Source organism: Oncorhynchus gorbuscha, linkage group LG13, assembly GCF_021184085.1.
Source record: "Oncorhynchus gorbuscha isolate QuinsamMale2020 ecotype Even-year linkage group LG13, OgorEven_v1.0, whole genome shotgun sequence".
In the NCBI taxonomy this organism is placed as follows: Eukaryota; Metazoa; Chordata; class Actinopteri; order Salmoniformes; family Salmonidae; genus Oncorhynchus; species Oncorhynchus gorbuscha.
The window spans coordinates 44,738,145-44,760,573 of NC_060185.1; the positions used below are offsets into that span (position 1 = coordinate 44,738,145).

At 46.4% G+C, this 22,429-nt stretch overlaps 2 protein-coding genes across 4 annotated transcripts in view; one reads left to right on the forward strand and one right to left on the reverse strand.

Annotated features, from left to right (window-relative positions):
* LOC123992965 (ankyrin repeat domain-containing protein 13B-like) overlaps positions 1-14,078 on the forward strand; it is a 40,601-nt gene extending 26,523 nt beyond the window's left edge. For all 3 annotated transcript variants that reach the window (XM_046294646.1, XM_046294644.1, XM_046294645.1), the window contains exons 4-15: positions 1,743-1,788; positions 2,051-2,194; positions 3,208-3,424; positions 3,819-3,885; positions 4,201-4,282; positions 5,043-5,107; positions 5,932-6,068; positions 6,911-7,068; positions 7,939-8,133; positions 9,829-9,998; positions 10,553-10,629; positions 12,994-14,078. In XM_046294646.1, the coding sequence (XP_046150602.1) occupies positions 1,743-1,788; positions 2,051-2,194; positions 3,208-3,424; positions 3,819-3,885; positions 4,201-4,282; positions 5,043-5,107; positions 5,932-6,068; positions 6,911-7,068; positions 7,939-8,133; positions 9,829-9,998; positions 10,553-10,629; positions 12,994-13,195 (1,560 nt within the window). In that variant the 3' untranslated portion in view covers positions 13,196-14,078. The remainder of the gene's footprint in view (positions 1-1,742; positions 1,789-2,050; positions 2,195-3,207; positions 3,425-3,818; positions 3,886-4,200; positions 4,283-5,042; positions 5,108-5,931; positions 6,069-6,910; positions 7,069-7,938; positions 8,134-9,828; positions 9,999-10,552; positions 10,630-12,993) is intronic.
* A 4,560-nt stretch (positions 14,079-18,638) lies between these two features.
* Positions 18,639-22,429, reverse strand: part of LOC123992319 (protein phosphatase Slingshot homolog 2-like) — a 39,034-nt gene continuing 35,243 nt past the window's right edge. Inside the window, exons 14-15 of the mRNA XM_046293474.1 lie at positions 21,323-22,403; positions 18,639-20,789 (exon numbers count right to left, since the gene is read on the reverse strand). Coding sequence (XP_046149430.1) covers positions 19,107-20,789; positions 21,323-22,403 — 2,764 coding nt within the window. The 3' untranslated portion in view covers positions 18,639-19,106. The remainder of the gene's footprint in view (positions 20,790-21,322; positions 22,404-22,429) is intronic.

The following is a 22,429-nucleotide window of genomic DNA, read 5'->3' on the forward strand; positions in this document are numbered from 1 at the left end:
TGTCGTAAGGTAATTTGGTAAAAAGCCAATTGAAATTGTTTTCACTGAAGAAATGTACAAGTCAGCAGAGGATTGTCCCAAGGTTGCTGTTGACGCATTTCCCAAGGTTGTTATTGGGGTCAAATTTGGCTTCACTTTTGTGGATTGGGGTTGTCAGTCCTTGGTTCCAAATAGTGGGGTAGATGCCAGAGCTGAGAAGGATGTTAAAGAGTTTAAGTTTAGCCAATTGGAATATGTGGGTCTATATTTCTTTCAAAACTCTTGAACGTGCCGTCCTTGGTCAGCTCTCCCGCTATCTCTCTCAGAATGACCTTCTTGATCCAAATCAGTCAGGTTTCAAGACTAGTCATTCAACTGAGACTGCTCTTCTCTGTATCACGGAGGCGCTCCGCACCGCTAAAGCTAACTCTCTCTCCTCTGCTCTCATCCTTCTAGACCTATCGGCTGCCTTCGATACTGTGAACCATCAGATCCTCCTCTCCACCCTCTCCGAGTTGGGCATCTCTGGCGCGGCCCACGCTTGGATTGCGTCCTACCTGACAGGTCGCTCCTACCAGGTGGCGTGGCGAGAATCTGTCTCCTCACCACGCGCTCTCACCACTGGTGTCCCCCAGGGCTCTGTTCTAGGCCCTCTCCTATTCTCGCTATACACCAAGTCACTTGGCTCTGTCATAACCTCACATGGCCTCTCCTATCATTGCTATGCAGACGACACACAATTAATCTTCTCCTTTCCCCCTTCTGATGACCAGGTGGCAAATCGCATCTCTGCATGTCTGGCAGACATATCAGTGTGGATGACGGATCACCACCTCAAGCTGAACTTCGGCAAGACGGAGCTGCTCTTCCTCCCGGGGAAGGACTGCCCGTTCCATGATCTCGCCATCACGGTTGACAACTCCATTGTGTCCTCCTCCCAGAGCGCTAAGAACCTTGGCGTGATCCTGGACAACACCCTGTCGTTCTCAACTAACATCAAGGCGGTGGCCCGTTCCTGTAGGTTCATGCTCTACAACATCCGCAGAGTACGACCCTGCCTCACACAGGAAGCGGCGCAGGTCCTAATCCAGGCACTTGTCATCTCCCGTCTGGATTACTGCAACTCGCTGTTGGCTGGGCTCCCTGCCTGTGCCATTAAACCCCTACAACTCATCCAGAACGCCGCAGCCCGTCTAGTGTTCAACCTTCCCAAGTTCTCTCACGTCACCCAGCTCCTCCGCTCTCTCCACTGGCTTCCAGTTGAAGCTCGCATCCGCTACAAGACCATGGTGCTTGCCTACGGAGCTGTGAGGGGAACGGCACCTCAGTACCTCCAGGCTCTGATCAGGCCCTACACCCAAATAAGGGCACTGCGTTCATCCACCTCTGGCCTGCTCGTCTCCCTACCACTGAGGAAGTACAGTTCCCGCTCAGCCCAGTCAAAACTGTTCGCTGCTCTGGCTCCCCAATGGTGGAACAAACTCCCTCACGACGCCAGGACAGCGGAGTCAATCACCACCTTCCGGAGACACCTGAAACCCCACCTCTTTAAGGAATACTTAGGATAGGATAAAGTAATCCTTCTCACCCCCCCCCCCCCTTAAAATATTTAGATGCACTATTGTAAAGTGGCTGTTCCACTGGATGTCATAAGGTGAATGCACCAATTTGTAAGTCGCTCTGGATAAGAGCGTCTGCTAAATGACTTAAATGTAAAATGTAAATATATTTCTCTCTCTCTCTCTCTTTCTCTTTTGCTCAAGGCTCAGGACTTTTACGTGGAGATGAAATGGGAGTTTACTAGCTGGGGTAAGTTATAATTAATACATGTTTTTGGTCTCTCAGATGTTTACCTGTATGGATTATGGCTTCCTGCTTGACTGTATATGGTGACAGTCTTTCTTTCTCTGTGGTTCTGCATTGTCTCCAGAGAAATAGAATCCCTAGAATGGTTTAGACCCCCAAACAAATCACACTCAAAATGGCCACCAGTCCACCCATCACAGGGCCATTGACTAGAATGGCCATTCTAGGAATTATATTTCTATGGTTGTCTCTCTCTCTTTCTTAGTGCCGCTGGTGTCTCGTATCTGTCCCAGTGACACGTACCGCGTGTGGAAGAGTGGCCAGTGTCTGCGTGTAGACACCACTCTCATGGGCTTTGATCAGATGACCTGGCAGAGAGGAAACCGAAGCTTCATCTTCCGGGGTCAAGGTCAGGGTTCAGGGGCCAGTGTGTATGTTTGTGTGGGCGATAGTCTGTGTGTATGTGTGGTCGAGTCCTCTTTTCTATTGTCACAGGGCTTCCTTCCTTCTTTCCCCCTCTCACTGTCATCATTAAGTTAGTCACTGTCTGACAGATCTCTCCATATCTTGTTTTGATAGAACTTCCTCTCACTGTCTTTTAGTGACTCCTCCATCTTTTTAAATGGGCCTCCTCCGTCTTTCTGTTGCACTCCATTTCGGTCTATATGACCTTTCTTTTCAGTCTCTCTCGACTCTCCTCCTCCATATGTGAGTCTGAACCTACTCTTCTCTACCTCTAGTGCTCTCTTCAGTTTAACTGTTCCTCCTCCTTTCTGTCTATGTCACTCTTACTCTCTGTCTGTCTCTTTCTACCCTGTCTTTCTCTCCCTTCCCGTCTCTTTCTAACCTGTCTTTCTCTCCCTTCACGTCTCTTTCTAACCTGTCTTTCCCTCCCTTCCCGTCTCTTTCTAACCTGTCTTTCTCTCCCTTCCCGTCTCTTTCTAACCTGTCTTTCTCTCCCTTCCCGTCTCTTTCTAACCTGTCTTTCTCTCCCTTCCCGTCTCTTTCTAACCTGTCTTTCTCTCCCTTCACGTCTCTTTCTAACCTGTCTTTCTCTCCCTTCACGTCTCTTTCTAACCTGTCTTTCTCTCCCTTCACGTCTCTTTCTAACCTGTCTTTCTCTACCTTCACGTCTCTTTCTAACCTGTCTTTCTCTCCCTTCACGTCTCTTTCTAACCTGTCTTTCTCTCCCTTCACGTCTCTTTCTAACCTGTCTTTCTCTCCCTTCACGTCTCTTTCTAACCTGTCTTTCTCTCCCTTCCCGTCTTTCGTTCTATCTCCGTCTAAATCCATTTCTGTCCGTTTATCAGTGTCTCTAACCCATCCTCCTCCTCTTCCTCGGTCTCTCTAACCCAACCTTTCTCTCTAACCCCTTCGCTCTCTCACTCTCATTCTAAGTACTCCTCTCTGTCCATCCGTCAGACTCCAGTGCAGTGGTGATGGAGGTGGACCACGACAGACAGCTGGTGTTCTGTGAGACCCTGTGTGTGTCTTCTCTGACGTCTCCCTCGCCTCAGCGGGGCACTACCGGCCTGGGCCTCCTGGGGGCACTACTGCCCAGCGAGGAGCAGGTGGCAGCCCGCCTCTCCGCCCCCGTGGTCACCACCCAGCTAGACACCAAAAACATCACCTTTGAGAGGTGAGAGATGGAGGGAACGAGAGAAAGAGGGTTAGCATTGAGCAAGGTCAGAGATGGGTATGGAAAAGAAAGGGGGTAGAACAATGGTAGTGAGTGAGGGATAAGGGAACGAGGAGAAGAGAAGAGGAGAGGTAGGGAGGGAAGGGGGGTCACTAAGTGCAAGACCAGACACATCTCTCATGCAGGTCAGATTGCATAAAAAAGTGAGAGAGGGGGAGGTGAGAATGTGTAATCATCATTTATTGCTTGCCGAGTGTCACCTCTGTCGTTTTGGCAGCTTCAGCGGTACGCTCGACATGCCAATAATCCATTTCTGAATATGAATTGGAGGGAGAAGACCACCTCGAAGTCTGACCTGTTGTTTTGTGTCTGGCTATCTCTGTCTGTCTGGCAGGAATAAGACTGGCATCCTTGGCTGGCGCAGTGAGAAGACAGAGATGGTGAACGGGTACGAGGCTAAGGTACAGACATGGAGTCATTAATCCTTCTATCCCTGGCTTTCGATTTGGTTTTGCCCGAATGAAATAAAACACTCTAAAGTTCAAGACGTACAGTATATAATGTCATCTGTTTCCTGAGTGCTGGTTCTAGAGTAAAGCACTATCAATATACAGATATACATAGACTCAGCAGTGAGCCCACCTCCCTACTACATCACTAACCTAAATCAGTCACCGAATGTGCGTCCCAATTGGTACCTTCTTCCCTATATAGTGCGCTATTTATCCAGAGTCTCATAACCATGACACTCTACTTGTCCTTGTCTTCTCTGTTAGGTGTACGGCGCCTCCAATGTGGAACTGATCACTCGAACCCGAACGGACCATCTCAGTGAGCCACTCAAGGCGAAGCCCAAAGGTGTCTCTCTTTGCTGAAGTTCTACCTATTTGTTTAAAAATCCCCTTGCGTCATTTCTGGTAATCTTCCACGTCTTGGCTTAGATGCAGTAAAAGGGCTCAATTCGGAGCTGAGATAAGCGTGTGCAGCACAGACTTTGGTGTAAGTCATTCATTGACTTCAATGGGAGGATTGTGCAAAGATTTAAGTTGAGCAAGCTGATCTCAGGTCAGGATACAGCCCTAAATATTCACTAGGAAGAAAACAGGCTGAAACAGGGAAGGACTAACCTGAACTTGTCCAATAAGAAACGCTTGTTTGAGTTGCAAAATATTTAGCTATGGTTTGCTCTAATAGTCACACCCCTGTTGAGAGGCTCTGAATAGGATAATTGCACTGAAGCTCCAACAAATGGCCCTAAAGCATTTTCCAGTCATTTCCTTGGTCAGAGAAGACTATTGTCCTTGTTTTTCCCTCCCTGGGCTTATCAGCAAAGTGCTCTGTTCTGATCACCGGCCCCGTCCCTCTCAAAGCCCTCCCTCCATGAACCCAACTCCCCCGGTCCCTTATCCCATCTCCATCCCTCCAAAATTGATGAGAGACACCAGTCGAGAATTCTTAGGTTAGTGTTGCAGACATAGAAATAGTATTAGTAGAACAGACATTCCCGCCTCCACTACCACGTCAACATTCCAAAATTCCTACTAACCCTATTTCTATGGTCATTGACTTGCTCTGAGTTCCTCTCATGTATGTTCCACTGATGTGACCTTTTCCTCAGGCGGTAAGACGCCCCTTCAGAACTTCCTAGGGATCGCCGAGCAACACGTGGGGCCCAACAATGGGGTTAGTGGTCACAGTCATCATTATCCTCCTCATCACAATCATCAATCCTAATCCTCATCATTGCATATGGATTTGACCTTATTGCTACAGTGAATCATAAGCCAACATAGCTGTCAATATTGTTATGAGTAAAGAGGTCCCTGGGCTTCTCTTCTCTCTTAAATATTGATGACCATTTTAATTGGCTTCTGCCGGCAAACCCGCTGACAATCTATCCCCCTCTCTCATCCTCTCACTCTCTCTCTTTCTCTCTCTTAACCCTCCTTCCTTCTCCCTCTCTCATCCTCTCACTCTCTCTCTCTTTCTCTCTCTTAACCCTCCTTCCTTCTCCCTCTCTCATCCTCTCTCTCTTCTCTTAACCCTCTCTTCTTAACCCTCCTTCTTAACTTCTCCCTCTCTCATCCTCTCAACCCTCCTTCCTTCTCCCTCTCTCATCCTAACCCTCCTTCCTTCTCCCTCTCTCATCCTCTCACTCTCTCTCTCTCTTAACCCTCCTTCCTTCTCCCTCTCTCATCCTCTCACTCTCTCTCTTTCTCTCTCTTAACCCTCCTTCCTTCTCCCTCTCTCATCCTCTCTCTCTTTCTCTCTCTTAACCCTCCTTCCTTCTCCCTCTCTCATCCTCTCACTCTCTCTCTCTCTTAACCCTCCTTCCTTCTCCCTCTCTCATCCTCTCACTCTCTCTCTCTCTTAACCCTCCTTCCTTCTCCCTCTCTCATCCTCTCACTCTCTCTCTCTCTCTCTTAACCCTCCTTCCTTCTCCCTCTCTCTTTCGCTCTCTTTCTTCACCCTCCCTCATTTTATCTCCTCTCCTCTCCTCTCAACAGGCCCTAGTGACTCAGATGTCAAGTCCTGCCGTGACCAACCCCACAGCCCTGACAGCCGAGGAGTACTTCAATCCCAACCTGCCCCTGGGCACCCGGGATATTGGCCACCCCTGTCAACTCACCACCAAGACTCAGAGGTGACAGCGACAGCCATCACAGCCCTTATAACAACCTCCATGCCTGGAGCCCTTGGCTATAATAGCCCTGTCCAGAACCATACAATATGTATGCATCCCAAATGGCACCCTATTCCCTCTATAGTGCATTACTTTTGACCAGGGCCCAATGTGATGCATTATGTAGGGAATAGGGTGCCATTTTGGATGCCGTCTACAGTATGTCTCTGGCCCTGTCAAGTGTTTTGGCTCTGTCCCATGCATGTACATGTTTTCCTTCTATTCAATCTACGTATGATGTGTGATCCCGTAATTGACTACAAACCTGGATGTCACATCAATAGCCGTTTAGAATTCTGCTGGTTATTGTGACAAGACAACAGTGAGATGGTGTCCCAGCCCGATCACTTGGCTACTAGTACATTATCTCATCGGTTGAAAGTCAACATGGAATGGCCTGAACAGAAACCCCGCACACACAGTGCTTTAGAGAACAGTTGATTGCCGAGTCAATGGTGAAGCCGACCTTTTGCAGTGCAACAAATTACAAGGCTAAAAAGAATTATCTCAGGATTTGATAAATGTTCTAGGATGAGATGGAAGTAGAGTTCCAGTCTCTCAGAGTTTTTCAATATGTCTGCATGACCAACAAAGATGCTTTCTGCGTGACACGTTACTGCATTGTACTGTTTGTAGTACTTGTGTATAACACAGTGGTCTTCATTAGGCACTTAACAGAACAGAAATGAAACAGGGAGGGACTACTCTTCATTTTACGTTTCCAAACATTCTGCAACGTTGACCCTTTCTGAACATGAGTCAGGTGCATTGTATAATATGCATATGTTTCCCGGTGTCCTCAGGTTCAAGGCTAAGCTGTGGCTGTGTGAGTCCCATCCTCTGTCCTTAGCGGAGCAGGTGGCGCCAATCATTGACCTCATGGCCATCTCCAACACCCTCTTCGCCAAGCTCAGGGACTTCATTACCCTGCGACTGCCCCCCGGCTTCCCTGTCAAGATCGGTGAGGGAGTAGAGGACACTCTCGTAACCAGATAGTTTGCTTTGCATCCTAGAGACCTGGCATATCATGGTAGTGAGAGTGGAGAGAAAGCGAGAGGTTATCAAAAGTAGACCAGTGGTTTAAAGTGCTTAAGTAAAAATACTTGAAAATACTAATACTTAAGTTCTTTTTTTTTAGGGGTATCTGTACTTTACTTGACTATTTATATTTTTGACAACTTTTACTTTTCCACTATATTCCTAAAGACAATAATGTACTGTTTACTACATACATTTTCCCTGACACCCAAAAGTACTCGTTACATTTTGAATGGACAGGAAAAGGGTCCAATTCACACATTTATCAAGAGAACATCCCTGGTTATCTCTACTGTCACTGATCTGGCGGACTCACTAAATACAAATGTTTCATTTGGAAATGATGTCTGAGTGTTGAAGTGTGCCCCTGGGTATCAGTAAATTAACAAAACTAGAAAATTGCCCTGTCTGGTTTCCTTAATATAAGGAATTAGATTTACTTTTGATACTAAAGTATATTAACTTTTTTTTATTTTGAACTTTTACTCAAGTAGTATCTTACTGGGTGACTTTCACTTTTACTTGAGTCATTTTCTATTAAGATATCTTTACTTTAACTCAAGTATGACAATTGGGTACTTTTTCCACCACTGAAGCTGACCCTCCTGTCCTTATGTCAGGGGTGGCATTCTGGCTACTTCTTAATTTCATTCAGATGCTGCCTCAAATATGATTCATTGGGATTTGCCCAACTTTTAACGTTTGGAATATTTACACCTATTGCACATTAATTATGAATCCAGTGATAATCGTAAATCCTAAACATCTCTCTCACTTCTCTTCGTCTTCTCAGAAATTCCCATCTATCACATCCTGAATGCCCGGATCACCTTTGGGAACCTGAACGGGTGTGAGGAGGGGTCTGTGACAGGGCCGGACCGGGTGGAGGGGGAGGTGGACGGACAGAAGGACAGCAGCCCCAGGACTGACACAGACACTCCCTCTCCAGGCAGCGACTCTTCTAGTGTCTCCAGCTCCAGCTCCACGAGTGAGAAACACACACCTACACACACTAACCCCCTCCCCAGGCAGTGACTCTTCTAGTGTCTCCAGCTCCACGAGTGAGAAACACACACCTACACACACTAACCCCGAGGGGAGGATGGTCTCATGGTATTGGCTGGAACGGAGCAAATGGGATGGCATCAAACAAATAGAAACCAGGTGTTTTGATGTATTTGATACCATTCCACTATTCCGCTCCAGCCAATACCATGAGACCATCCTCCCCAATTAAGGTGCCACCACCAACCTCCTGTGACATACTCATAGGGCCAGGAGTGTTTCCCAATCACATGACTTGACCAGGACAAAGTCAGTGTTTTACCTGGTTGGACAGGAAACACTTTGACTCAGAATAACATAACATAACATAGGGGTCGTTTGTGAATTGAGGTGGGATTTGGGCATGACATTTTGGAAAAATATTAACCTCATTTCTATTTCAATATATTTCCCATTCTAAATGCATCTAATATGGCAGCAGTAATGCCAATGATGGTAACACGACCAATGACACAATTTAGGAAATTGAGGATGTTATTAAATGGAGACCACAGCTCAAATCTAACTCTTAGATGTTAAGTGCCCCATATGGTTCTGGACCGGTTCCGACTGACATTTTGGCGTACAAAGTGTTCTGTTAACGCCATAGGGTCCGTACCTTATAGCACCAAAAAGGTCCATCTGTCTGCTCTCCTTTCCACTCCCTCAGTGGAGCCATATTTAGATATATTTAGAAAGCATTTCAGTCATCTCAAGCTCTATTGCCCCACTTCTGTTGAATAGGAAAAAAAATCATATATGGTTTTCATATTTTCACAATACTTCTACTCTGTGCTTGAGCTTGTGTCCTCAAAAGTGAGTACACCCCAGATATGTATAACTATTATTACCAGAAAGGTGAGTTCCAGACCTTTCTAAAACTATGCAGCATTACCAGTTATTGTTTATGGCCAGGTCATGAATAATAATTACGTTTGTGTATGTCTATATAGGCAAAAAAAAAAAAAAAAAAATCCCCAATCATTCATGAGTAAAAAATAATTTACTAAAGTGATATGTTTCATATTTTTACTCACAATATAATTTCCCCTTAATTTAAATTGAGTACCACCAATGACACTTTGTATTTAGGCGTTACCAAATTATCATTGGAGTCTTCAAAAGTATGACATTCTAAAAGGGTGTGATTGGCTAATAATTTTTCTTTAATATAAACCCCTCCCCCTTCCGTTTTCCACTGGAGGGAATACTCAAGGTCCTTGTGTATCTTCATAATGAGTGAATTTATTTTAATATCTTTCTTTCTTTTTAGTGGCCTTTACAATATATTAAATACTTTAGTTCACTTCTTACCATTCAAAATAATAGATGGCTATCTCTATCCCAAAAACATGTCACTACAACTCTACTCATCGCTTCTTGGACAAGCCAATTGTTCTAAGTACTTTAAACAATGCATAAACAGAGTCTTGCAGTATAAATACTTGCATTATGTTGCATAATTGACAAACAGTTAATAAAATTTAAAAAACATGATGTAAAAAGTATGATGTGTAACTATTTGGAATTTTAAAGTGTTTTTCATTGTTATTAAGGCAAGGGACGCAAATGCCACAGCAATTCAGGAATGACCCATAACATCCCATCACTCCTGTGCCGTGTCTCTCCCTCTATGCAGCATCGTGTCGTGGAGGGGAGATCCCTCCGTGTGTGTTCGAGCCCCCTCAGGGTTACACTGTGCTGGGAGGCAACCAGAGGGCAAACAACATGCGTGGTGATGAGGAGGAGGACCTGCTGCAGTTTGCCATCCAACAGAGTCTGCTGGAGGCTGGCTCGGAGTACGACCAGGTCAGACTCACTCTGGCCCCTCATAGGGCTTACTGCCATCTCAAAACCTGGCTCGTCTTCATTAAAGAACACAAAGAAAAACATTGGAAAACTTTTTGCAACGGAAAATTAAAATGAGCGTTTCTTATTGGGCAAGTGCAGGTAGTCCCTACATGTTTTAGTTTGTTTCCTGCCATTTGGTGCCTAATGAACATGAAGTAAGGTATGATGGTAGTCCTCTTGGTTCCTAACTGGAACATAAGGTACGGTAGTCTAGTAACCTTAACTCTAAAGTAATACCATATTTCGGGGGCTCGTTCGGGATGTTAATCAACTACAGGCACATCGCATTAGTAGTGTGTACAGTTGTGCAAAGATCTACAAATACCACATACACTGTGAAGACGTAGTATAAATCTATCCTATCAGCTAGCTAGACAAACAGTTGACTCAGTATCCTATGGCATAATCCACTGTCAACACTGAGCTTGAAACATTGAAATTACAAGAGCCTTTGGTGAGTCTTGTTGACTATCTCTCTGACTCTGTCTGTCTACGTCCTGGTGTGTGTCTAGGTGACTATCTGGGAGGCGCTGACCAACAGCAAGCCCAGCACACGTACTCTTCCCTGTGACCCCAGTCGCCTGCAAAGGTCTGCGCTTTCTCCGCACTCGACTCGCTATCCTACTCAGCCTTTGTTTACTTTAGCCTCGGCTCGCCCTTCTCCAGCACACTGGAGGCCAGGGAGCTTCCTGGCTGCGTTCACAGCACACAATGTCACTGTTGACTCACTCCCATTCATGCACACACTGTTGTCTTTGCCTGCACCTCATACAATAGATACACTCTGAGTGACTGGCCCCCACCTCATACACTCTGAGTGACTGGCCCCCACCTCATACACTCTGAGTGACTGGCCCCCACTGATATATAGTAGATTTGCCTCTCTCCTGTATGCCCTCTCTGGAAACAATACACTGCATGCTAAATCAACTCAAACTAGCTGTGTGTGTGTGTGTGTGTGTGTGTGTGTGTGTGTGTGTGTGTGTGTGTGTGTGTGTGTGTGTGTGTGTGTGTGTGTGTGTGTGTGTGTGTGTGTGTGTGTGTGTGTGTGTGTGTATTTTATTTCACCTTTATTTAACCAGGTAGGCTAGTTGAGCACAAGTTCTCATTTGCAACTGCGACCTGACCAAGATAAAGCAGAGCAGTTTGACACATACAACAACACAGAGTTACACATGGAATAACAAACATATAGTCAATAATACAGTAGAAAAAGTCTATATACAGTATGTGCAAATGAGGTAAGATAAGAGAGGTAAGGCAATAAATAGGCCATGGTGGCGATGTAATTACAATATAGCAATTAAACACTGGAATGGTAGGATGTGCAGAGGATGAATGTGCAAGTTGAGATACTGGGGTGCAAAGGAGCAAAATAAATAAATATAGTATGGGGATGAGTTAGATTGGATGGGCTATTTACAGATGAGCTATGTATAGGTGCAGTGATCTGTGAGCTGCTCTGACAGCTGGTGCTTAAAGCTAGTGAGGTAGATATGAATCTCCAGCTTCAGATATTTTTGCAGTTTGTTCCAGTCATTGGCAGCAGAGAACTGGAAGGAAAGGCAGCCAAAGGAAGAATTGGCTTTGGGGGTGACCAGTGAGATATATCTGCTGGAGTGTGTGTGTGTGTGTGTGTGTGTGTGTGTGTGTGTGTGTGTGTGTGTGTGTGTGTGTGTGTGTGTGTGTGTGTGTGTGTGTGTGTGTGTGTGTGTGTGTGTGTGTGGTTTTACTAACCTTTACTAAGGATAAAATTCAGATAAGTGGGGACATTTTTACCGGTCTTCACGAGGAAAAAAAGCTCTTTTAGGCTCAGGGGTTAGGTTTAGTGTTACAATTATAGTTGGAATTAGGGGATAGGTTTAGTGTTACAATTAGAGTTAGAATAAGGGGTTAGGTTTGGGTTTAAGGTTAGGGGAAATTACAATTTTGAAAGGAATCAATTGTTTGGTCTTCACAAGGATAGTAAAACAAATATGTTTGTGTTTGTGTGTCTCGTGTGTTGATGTGTGTTTGTGTGTGTCTCTGTGTTGATGTGTGTTTGTGTGTGTCTCTGTGTTGATGTGTGTTTGTGTGTGTTGATGTGTGTTTGTGTGTGTCTCTGTGTTGATGTGTGTTTGTGTGTGTCTCTGTGTTGATGTGTGTTTGTGTGTGTCTCTGTGTTGATGTGTGTTTGTGTGTGTCTCTGTGTTGATGTGTGTTTGTGTGTGTCTCTGTGTTGATGTGTGTTTGTGTGTGTCTCTGTGTTGATGTGTGTTTGTGTGTGTCTCTGTGTTGATGTGTGTTTGTGTGTGTCTCTGTGTTGATGTGTGTTTGTGTGTCTCTGTGTTGATGTGTGTTTGTGTGTGTCTCTGTGTTGATGTGTGTTTGTGTGTCTCTGTGTTGATGTGTGTTTGCGTGTGTCTCTGTGTTGATGTGTGTTTGCGTGTGTCTCTGTGTTGATGTGTGTTTGCGTGTGTCTCTGTGTTGATGTGTGTTTGTGTGTGTCTCTGTGTTGATGTGTGTTTGTGTGTGTCTCTGTGTTGATGTGTGTTTGCGTGTGTCTCTGTGTTGATGTGTGTTTGTGTGTGTCTCTGTGTTGATGTGTGTTTGCGTGTGTCTCTGTGTTGATGTGTGTTTGTGTGTGTCTCTGTGTTGATGTGTGTTTGCGTGTGTCTCTGTGTTGATGTGTGTTTGCGTGTGTCTCTGTGTTGATGTGTGTTTGCGTGTGTCTCTGTGTTGATGTGTGTTTGTGTGTGTCTCTGTGTTGATGTGTGTTTGCATGTACACATACATACGTGCGTGCACATGACAACCTCTTTCTTACTCCAATTAAGTCCGGTCAAAAATAAATCTAGGTCCACCATATTTGTCAACCATTTCCACGGTCACTGTCAATTGCTATATTCTCCTTATGCAATAACCAGGTTTCCAACCCCATTGTCTCCTCCCCCACACCCTCCTCCTCCTCCAGGACTCCTCAGCACAAGCCTTGCCCTCCAGCCAGCCTCTGTAACACGCCCACCAAGAAGCCCCCCGCAGCCTGCAGCTACGACCAGCAGCTCCGCCTGGCCATGGAGCTGTCGGCACGGGAGCAGGCAGAGGCCGAACTACGGCGACGGCAAGAGGAGGAGGAGCTGCAGCGGACCATCCAGCTGTCACTCATGGAGAAATGAGAGCCTGATTGGCCAGATGGGCTGTAGGAGGAGAAGGAGGAGGTGCAGAGAAGGTTGTCAATAGGAGCACCCTACTCCTGGCTGTGGCAGCCTTGCTCCTCCGACCGTCCCATATCCCCGTTCCCAATGCGCTCCTTCAATAAGAGCCTGTCTGTGTGGCACAACAGGGCTCTACAGTGCTGATACAGCTACAGTACAGACTCACTACTCTCTGGTGCCACTCTGCACTCACAGTCAGTGCAAGTTTACAACAAGAAACAAGAAGAAACACTTTTCTGGAATGCTACATTGACCGACCACATCAGTGGTGCTAGGGTAATACAAATTGTGTTTGTGTGTGAAGGCCATGCGTTAATAAACAGTCCCGTGATTGGGGGATAGGGTTTGTGTCCACTTCACAGACCTGGGTCTTATTCATTAGTCACCAAATGAAAGAAAATGTAATGAAACAGGGACGACCTACTTGAAATTGTCTAATAAGAAACACTTGTTTTCGCTTACTGTTGCAAATAATTCTGCTATAGTGTGCCCTAATGAATACTGCCCTCTGTGTCAGGTGGGTCAAAGTGGTGGGATGTTGACATACCCTATTACTTCCTCATTTTTAATAATTGCTACATCCCCCTCCCCCTTTGATTTGCGCAAAATCGAAACGTACTGTATTTACACTGGATGGAATCTTGACTGTTTGTGGTTCTAATATGTAGATAGAATAAAAACCCTGTAGAGTTCATGTTAATATAACACTATGACAGGAGTTCATGTTAATATGATAACACTATGACAGGAGTTCATGTTAATATGATAACACTATGACAGGAGTTCATGTTAATATGATAACACTATGACAGGAGTTCATGTTAATATGATAACACTATGACAGGAGTTCATGTTAACACTATGACAGGAGTTCATGTTAATATAACACTATGACAGGAGTTCATATTGATATAACACTATGACAGGAGTTCATGTTAATATGATAACACTATGACAGGAGTTCATGTTAATATGATAACACTATGACAGGAGTTCATGTTAATATGATAACACTATGACAGGAGTTCATGTTAATATGATAACACTATGACAGGAGTTCATGTTAATATGATAACACTATGACAGGAGTTCATGTTAATATGATAACACTATGACAGTTCATGTTAATATGATATAACCATGACCTACACTATATGGCTACACATGAATGAATACATACTGAACAAAAATATAAACGCAACAATATCAAAGATTTTACTGAGTTACAGTTCATTTGAGGAAATCAGTCAATTCAAATCAATTCAGTAGGTCCTAATCTATGGATTTCACATGACTGTGAATACAGATGTGTATCTATTGGTCACAGATACCTTAAAAAAAAGTAGGGGCATAGATTAGAAAACCAGTCAGTATCTGATGTGACCATTTGCCTCATGCAGCACGACACATCTCCTTCGCATAGAGTTGATCAGGCTGTTTGTCATCTGCCCGGTACAGTTGAAACCAGGATTCATCCGTGAAGAGCACACTTCTCCAGCATGCCAGTGGCCATCGAAGGTGAACATTTTCCCACTGAAGTCGGTTACGACCCTGGTGAGGACGACGAGCACGCAGATGAGCTTCCCTGAGACGGTTTCTGACAGTTTGTGCAGAAATTCTTCGGTTGTGCAAACCCACAGTTTCATCAGCTGTCCGGGTGGTTGGTCTCCAGACGATCCCGCAGGTGAAGAAGCCAGAGCCAGATATAGAGGTCAAGGACTGGCATGGTTACACGTAGTCAGCGGTTGTGAGGCCAGTTGAACATACTACTAAAAAAAACATGTGACATTGGAGGCTTATGGTAGAGTAATACACATTACATTCTCAGGCAAGAGATCTAGTGGACATTCCTGCAGTCAACTGCACGCTCCCTGAAAACCTGAGACATCTCTGGCATTGTGTCATGACAACACTGCACATTTTAGAGTGGCCTTTTATTGTCCTCAGCACAAGGTTTTGTAATGATCATGCTGTTTAATCAGCTTCTTGATGTGTCACATCTGTCAGGTGGATGGATTATCTCGGAGAAATGCTCACTAACAGGGATGCAAACAAATTTGTTCACAAAATATGAGCGAAATAATCTTTTTGTGCGTATGGAACATTTCTGGGATCTTTTATTTCAACTCACGAAACATGGGACCAATGCTTTACATGTTGCGTTTAGATTTTTGTTCAGTGTAGGTCCATCTTTTTCATGGAGGTTATTACAGGGAGCACATATATTGTAGGTTTCTGTTGTGAAGGGAGAGGTGAGACAGAGAGAATAGGAGATGACATACATGGGGACTGGTGGAGATTAGTTTCATGGTGAGCTTTGTGAGTTTATTTTACTGAAAAAAAAGCCTCTGCACTCGATATGAATGGAGCTGTGATGTGTTTGTCTGCGTGGGGAGTGGAGTGGTACTTGTGTGACATTTCAGCATGGCCGACACTTGTGTGGGTGTTCATTTCTTTGTCACAAGTTGCTTGTTTTTTTAAACTTTGAAAACAAAGAACATTAGGACATCAGCACAAATTAGGAGTCTGGTTCATACTCCTATTTCTTGTTTAGCTTGCCAGGTTATTATTTTAAGTGGCTGGTTTTCACAAAGTAGGAGCTAAAGGCAATGAAACATTTTGTGGCGTATGTAAGGAAGTCAATAAAACTACTCTTTTTTTTGGAACGTCTGTGGTATTCCTGTTACCTTCATTAAACATTCACAATTTATCAGATGACTTATCTCCAGGACCAAACCAGTGTCTAAAAGTGATGTTCTACGTTCTGTTAAAATTATACGATAAGAAAAAGTCCTTAAGAATTACTCTGGATGTCATCATGGAACAGGCAATACTATAACCTGTATAAACCAGCATAATCTTCACTGCAATTGAAACATTGGTGTAAAGTACTTAGTCAACTATATTTAAGTACTACTTAAGTAGTTTGAGTATCTGCACTTTATTTATATTTTTGCTAACTTTTACTTTACTACATTCCTAAAGAAAATATACTTTTTACTACATACACCCAAAAGTACTTGTTACATTTTGACGATAAGGAAAACACTTCGAGAACATCCATACTGTCTGATCTGGTGGACTCACTAAACACAAATGTTTGTTTGTAAATTATGTCTGAGCGTGAGTGTGCCCCTGGCTGTCCGTCAATAAATAAAATAGGAATTATACCGTCTGGTTTGCTTAGTATATGGAATTCGAAATGGTTTATACTTTTGATACTTCACTACTTTTAAAACCAAATACTTTTACTCAAGTTGTATTTTACTGGATGACTAAACCTTTAGTCATTTTCTATTAAGGGATCTTTCTTTTTACTCCAATATGACAACTGAATACTTTTTCCACCACTGAGTTTATGACAACCAGTACCATGGCTGATCTGAATATACTGTGTTTTGTGCCAGTAGCATACCACTCTGCATACCACTGCTGGCTTGCCTGTGAAACTCATCTTGGTTGGTCACAGTTGGTCACTGGATGGGAGACCAGATGCTGCTGGAAGTGGTGTTGGAGGGCCAGTAGGGGCACTCTTTTTAAAAGCCCCAGGGTAGTGATTGTGGACATTGCCCTGTGTAGTGTGCCGTGTTTCAAATGGGCATCCTGACTTTGTGGTCACTAAAGTACATGTTTTAATAGAGTTCTAATGTTCCTATCCCCACTATAACAAAGAAATGCTTAAACATGGCATTTTGTTCTTGAAACATTTATTGAAATACTGTAGAATTCCATTCATTCCTATGGAGGACTGCTCCTTCTGAGGAGTACCAGTATGGCGGCCGGTGGCTTCAAAGTCTCTCATTGGCCATTACATAGCATCAGCAATCCAGGGTTTATACACATAATTGGGTGATTGATACCCTACCTACTAGCCAGCTCACCAACTGACAGAAGTAAAAGCACAAGCACAGCCTAGGAACCTGACAGAGAGGCTGTTTTGAGCTGCATTCACATCCACCATCTTTAAAAACAAATCTGATTTTTCTGGCGGCGCTTCAACGTACTTGACATCACTTCACGCCACGGGTAACAGTTCACCGTGACAACCAAGGGCCCTTTGGCTCCTGTTATTTTGGGAAGACAAGACAACACAGCAATGAAGTGTGCTATTATATGTAGCATCCAGCCAAAGAATTCCAATATGATTCAGCTGTAAGCAGTCTGGAATAGTGGCAACCTCAATGAACATTAAAACCACTAAGAGGGGCTCAATGCTGCAAACAGAGAATCCTTAAAAAGACAGAGGGGATAAATAACATGCGTCCCAAAAGCGAAATGGCACCCTATTCCCTATATAGTACACTACTTTTGACCGGGGCCCATATGGCCGTAGCCAAAAAGTTGTGCACTACATAGTGCACAGGGTGCCATTTGGGACGTTAACATCTCCAGTATACAGGAGGGAGCTAAACCAAACATCTGCACCAAGGATGAGACACCTCATGTAAAACACATTCCACTCCGTTGACCACATTGCAGAGGGCAAATATTGAACTTCCATAATAAACCCATTAAAAATGTTTTGGTGTACTATTTCACTAATATTTCAACATTTTAGTTAAACTACTGAGTTTTAGGGGCAGGCGTTACGGTTCATTCATACGAGGCAGATTACTTGAAAGCTTTCCAGTATGATAGCGTCTGATCTACACAGGGTTCATCTGGGAGGCTGGAAACCTAAATCCGAGACCATTTTAATTAAAAATTGATGAAGCGGGGGGGAGTAAAATTGTCAGCGTTAAATATTTTGCAGTGCAGACTTCACTACCTTAGGGAAACATTACTTACATGTAGAGGCTGGATATTTCTCAAAACACTTCAGAGTGGGACCTTGGACCTTCTTTTGGACATTTGAGAGGAAGGTGAGGAGATCGGATGTGAGGAATCACAGAAAACCAAAATGAGGTAGAGCCAGCCAGTGTCTCCTCCCCAACTTTACTGGCACTTCCTGTCCTGTCCACATGGGGGATGAAAAGACAGAGATCCTCAACATAAGGTGGGGCTGTTGAAACAGGGATGAGTTCAGCAGGCCACAACTTTGAGGAATGTTTGCATAGAAATATGTTATGTGGAACAAACATGCCTCTGACATGTAGACTAAGGAACCATGTCGTCTCTATTCAGGACCTTCCTATCTGCAACACTCCACAGCGGTCCTGTGTAGCTCAGTTGGTAGAGCATGGTGCTTGTAACGCCAGGGTAGTGGGTTCGATCCCCGGGACCACCCATACGTAGAATGTATGCACACATGACTGTAAGTCGCTTTGGATAAAAGCGTCTGCTAAATGGCATATATTATTATTATTATTATTATTATTATTACAACTGAACGTAGTGCACCCTAGGGGGGGATCTCCTAAAAAAACATCCTCTTGATTTCAATAAGGAATCACAGGAGTCATGATATAGGTACTTTTGTTTCTTTAATAGTCACAGCTAAGAACAGGATAAAAAAAAGATGAACGTTGTCTTGTTGAAAAGAAGAATAAAATATGTGACTTACACAGACAGGCTACCATATAAATCAGTGCAAAAAGACTCCCCTGGGAAGAAAATAAAAAAATAAAAAATAAAATAAAAAGGTAAAAATAAGAGTAAAGTGCATGTTCTTTGAGAAACAGCCCCCTCTTTTTAGTTGTAGAAATTACAACTGTTTAGAAACGATAAAAAGGGGGGGGTAAGCACCTACAGTAACACAAACATCCAGAGTCAGCATTCACCTGAACACTAACAGATTACATAGAGTCCAACACAGCTAGTCAGTGCACACACACATACTACAGACAAGGGCCCAAGGGGGACAGTCTGGACCATAATGCACATGTAGGGCCTAGGACACCACACACTCGCACTAGGGCCGAGTGCAGTGAGGTCACATGGTGTGGTAGAGAACAGTGGCAGTCCGTTTCTTGTCGGCAGCCTTGCGGAGCCGCCGCAGCGGGTGACTCTTCCCGCGGGGCTGCTGCTGCGCGGTTGTCATAGTGATGTCGGGAGCACCTGCCGGGGACTGGGTGCAGGTGAGCCGGGGGGAGGGGTCTGTCTCTAGCTCCTCATCCCCTTGAAGAACAAGACATGGAGTTGAGGAGAGACAGGGTGGATCACTCCCTGCTCTCTGGGAGCCCCTATCAGTCCTTTCTGAGTCCAGTGGGTACACCCCCCCTAGGGGGGCCCTGGACAACACCCGCTGCTTCTTGGAAACATCTTCTGGACTGGGGTGATGGTGGGAGCGGGGGTGAGGGGTGGGCATCAATTGGGGTCCATGAGGGCTGGCGGTAGTGGGCCGTAGGTCCCAGTCATTCAGGTCGTTGGCTGACAGCTCCAGGCAGTCAAGCTTGGCCAGCGAGGCTGAGCGCTTCATCAAGGAGGGGGGCGTGAGGCCCGCCTGGCGGATCCGCGCCTCGATCTCCATGGCCCTCTGCCACACAGGAGTCTCCCCGTGATGCTTCCCCTGACCAGGTCTCTCTCCAGCCCCCAGGCCCCCCGCATCGTACAGGAAGGCCTGCAGCTCCCTCAGAGTCTCCTGGATCTTCTCCAGTTCCTCACTGCTGCGTGCCAGCCTTCCGTGGTGGGGCGGGGGAGGGGAGGGGCCATCCGTGTCTGAGTCAAGGGCCGTCACCCCCTCCAGCCACAGCAGTGCAGGGGGGGCCTGGGGCTGGACCCTAGAAGGCTCTAAGGAAGAGCACGCGATGATTGGGATGGGCTTAGGGGTGTGGCGGGCATCTGGGTAGTGAGAGAAGGAAGGGGCAACGTCCATGACTGAGACGACAAACCCTCCCTGCTCAGTCTCTCCTTTGGGCTCTGCAGACACAGTGAAAGCCTCGTTCAGAGGTCTTCCTTGCTCAGGAGCAGGGGGGCAGCCTGTGGTAGGCTGGGCAGTCCGTGCTTGGGGCAGTCTGTGGTGGAACTCTGCACTGGGGGAGTGGAGAGGGGAGCCCGTGGGGTGGAGGAGGGGTGGGCAGTCCGTGCTTGGCGTATGGAGAGGGGAGCCCGTGGGGTGGAACTCTGCACTGGGGGAGTGGAGAGGGGAGCCCGTGGGGTGGAACTCTGCACTGGGGGAGTGGAGAGGGGAGCCCGTGGGGTGGAACTCTGCACTGGGGGAGTGGAGAGGGGAGCCCGTGGGGTGGAACTCTGCACTGGGGGAGTGGAGAGGGGAGCCCGTGGGGTGGAACTCTGCACTGGGGGAGTGGAGAGGGGAGCGTTGGGTAGACATATTGCTGAGAGTTAAGTCCAGCTCCTGCCTCAGCCTTTGCTCTAGCTGTTTGGTGGCCCTGCGCACCGAGCCGGCCGGCCAATCTAAGGGAGGCGTGGAGGGGGATTGTGGGTAGGAGGAGGGTGAGGTCAATGGGGTCTCCTCGTCCCAGTCGTCTGGGCGCAGCTGCTGTGGGCTGTGGGGGGCCGGCTGGGTGGAGGAGAGGGGCGCCGCCACCGGCGGGTGGGATATGGACTCTATCTCTGTGACAATATGGCGGACTGACACGCAGTTGTCGTGATGGGGAGGTGACGAGGCTTTTTCTTGACTGGCTCGGTCGCTACCGTCCTCCGTATGGGGGGAACTCTGAGATGGAGACGGAACACAGAATGGTTTGGATGATAGCTAAGCACAGTTAGCTGTGTATTAATGCTGGGGGGGCGTCACTAAACGCTACCAAATGACATTTTATAGAAAGAAAGAGAATGACACCACTATTACAAAGTCCGTCGACAATGGCCGTCTCAAAAGGTCTGGGGCCGTATGTAGATCAAGCGCCTCAGAGCACTGACCTAGGATCAGGTCCCCCTGACAAGATAATCTTATTCACTGTGATCAAAAAGGCAGAACTGATCCTAAATCAGTACTTCAAGTCTGAGACATTTGACACGTAGGGCCCCGATACTTCCAATAGGTGGCAGTATTGTACAAACCATCCCCAAAGACATATCATTGTGTTGCTCGATCACAATTCATTCGATTGACTGTCTCCATTGAGGATCTTGTTTAAAATCACTCAGTAACTCTCAGCAGGGCTGTGGAGCTCTGAAGGCATTAGATAGATGGCAGGAATTCATAATTCTAATTTCAGTGTAAATAAAATAAAATGGCCGCCTCACCTTTCCCTGCTCCTCTTCCTCTGTGCTTGGCAGTGGTGGCAGTGCTCCAGCAGGGTTCTCGGGGGACAGCGGCTGCAGCTCCTGGCTGGGGCACCGCAACTGAGGTGTCCTCTGAGCCATCTGCTCGGAAAGAATCCGGGTCTTTCCGTCTTGGGACAGGCCCAGGAATTTCTCACGGGCGCTGAAGAAGTCGATGCTGTCCGTTCCGAGGTTGGAGGACGTGGTGACGCATGTGGCATCGACGGGGTTAGCGAGGATAGTGTCTGTGTCGCCGCAGGGGTTGTTGTTGTCATCGTTGGCGTAGGGTCCTAAAGACCCAGGCGTTGTTGGGGTGAGAGGGCTCACGGCCATGGGGATCCCTGGGGACATCATACTGACACTGTCCCCCCTCTCGCTCAGCGGGTCCGACAGGGAGCGTCCCAAGGTGTCCGAGTCGTCGCTGGACTCCAGGGTGTCCTGAGATACGACCTCTGAGCTGCTGTGGTCAGGCAGATCCAGGGTCAGCTCTACACTCTGGGATTTCTGTTTAGGCACAGGACTGGACAACTGTGTGCTCAAACCTAGATGGAGGGGTTTGGCCAGTGGCTGGGGGAAGGGAGAAGGAGGGAGGATATGCAGTGAGGGAGGAGGATGGGGGACGGCGGTGATTGGCACAGTCACGGCCACCTCCGCCAGAGCAGAGTTGTCCGTTCTCTCCTCGGGCACCACCGTGACCGCCCGTGGGAGGAAGGAGTCCTGGCGGGGTCCTCGCCCTCGAGAAAAGAGTCTCTCCCGGGAGTCACACAGACCGTTGGAGGCTGGCGGACCAGGAGAGTGGGAGAGTGAGCGGGTGAGTCGGACGGGCTCCGACTGTGTGTCTGAGATGTGGGAGCCCTTGGACTTGTTGTCGGGGTCATTGGCAGCACCAAGCGCCTGGAACAGGAAGTGTTGCAGGGAGGGCGTGGGGCCATTGTTGTTGTTGTGTGGGTCCGAGAGGCCCAGGGTGTGGCTGGGAGGGCCCATCTTACACAGCGGAGACTCGTGGCGCTCTGAGAGGTCGCTGTCCGAGTGGGAGCGCCACAACTTGTTATGCCTCTGTTTACTACGGAGAAAGGAGGAGGAAAGGTG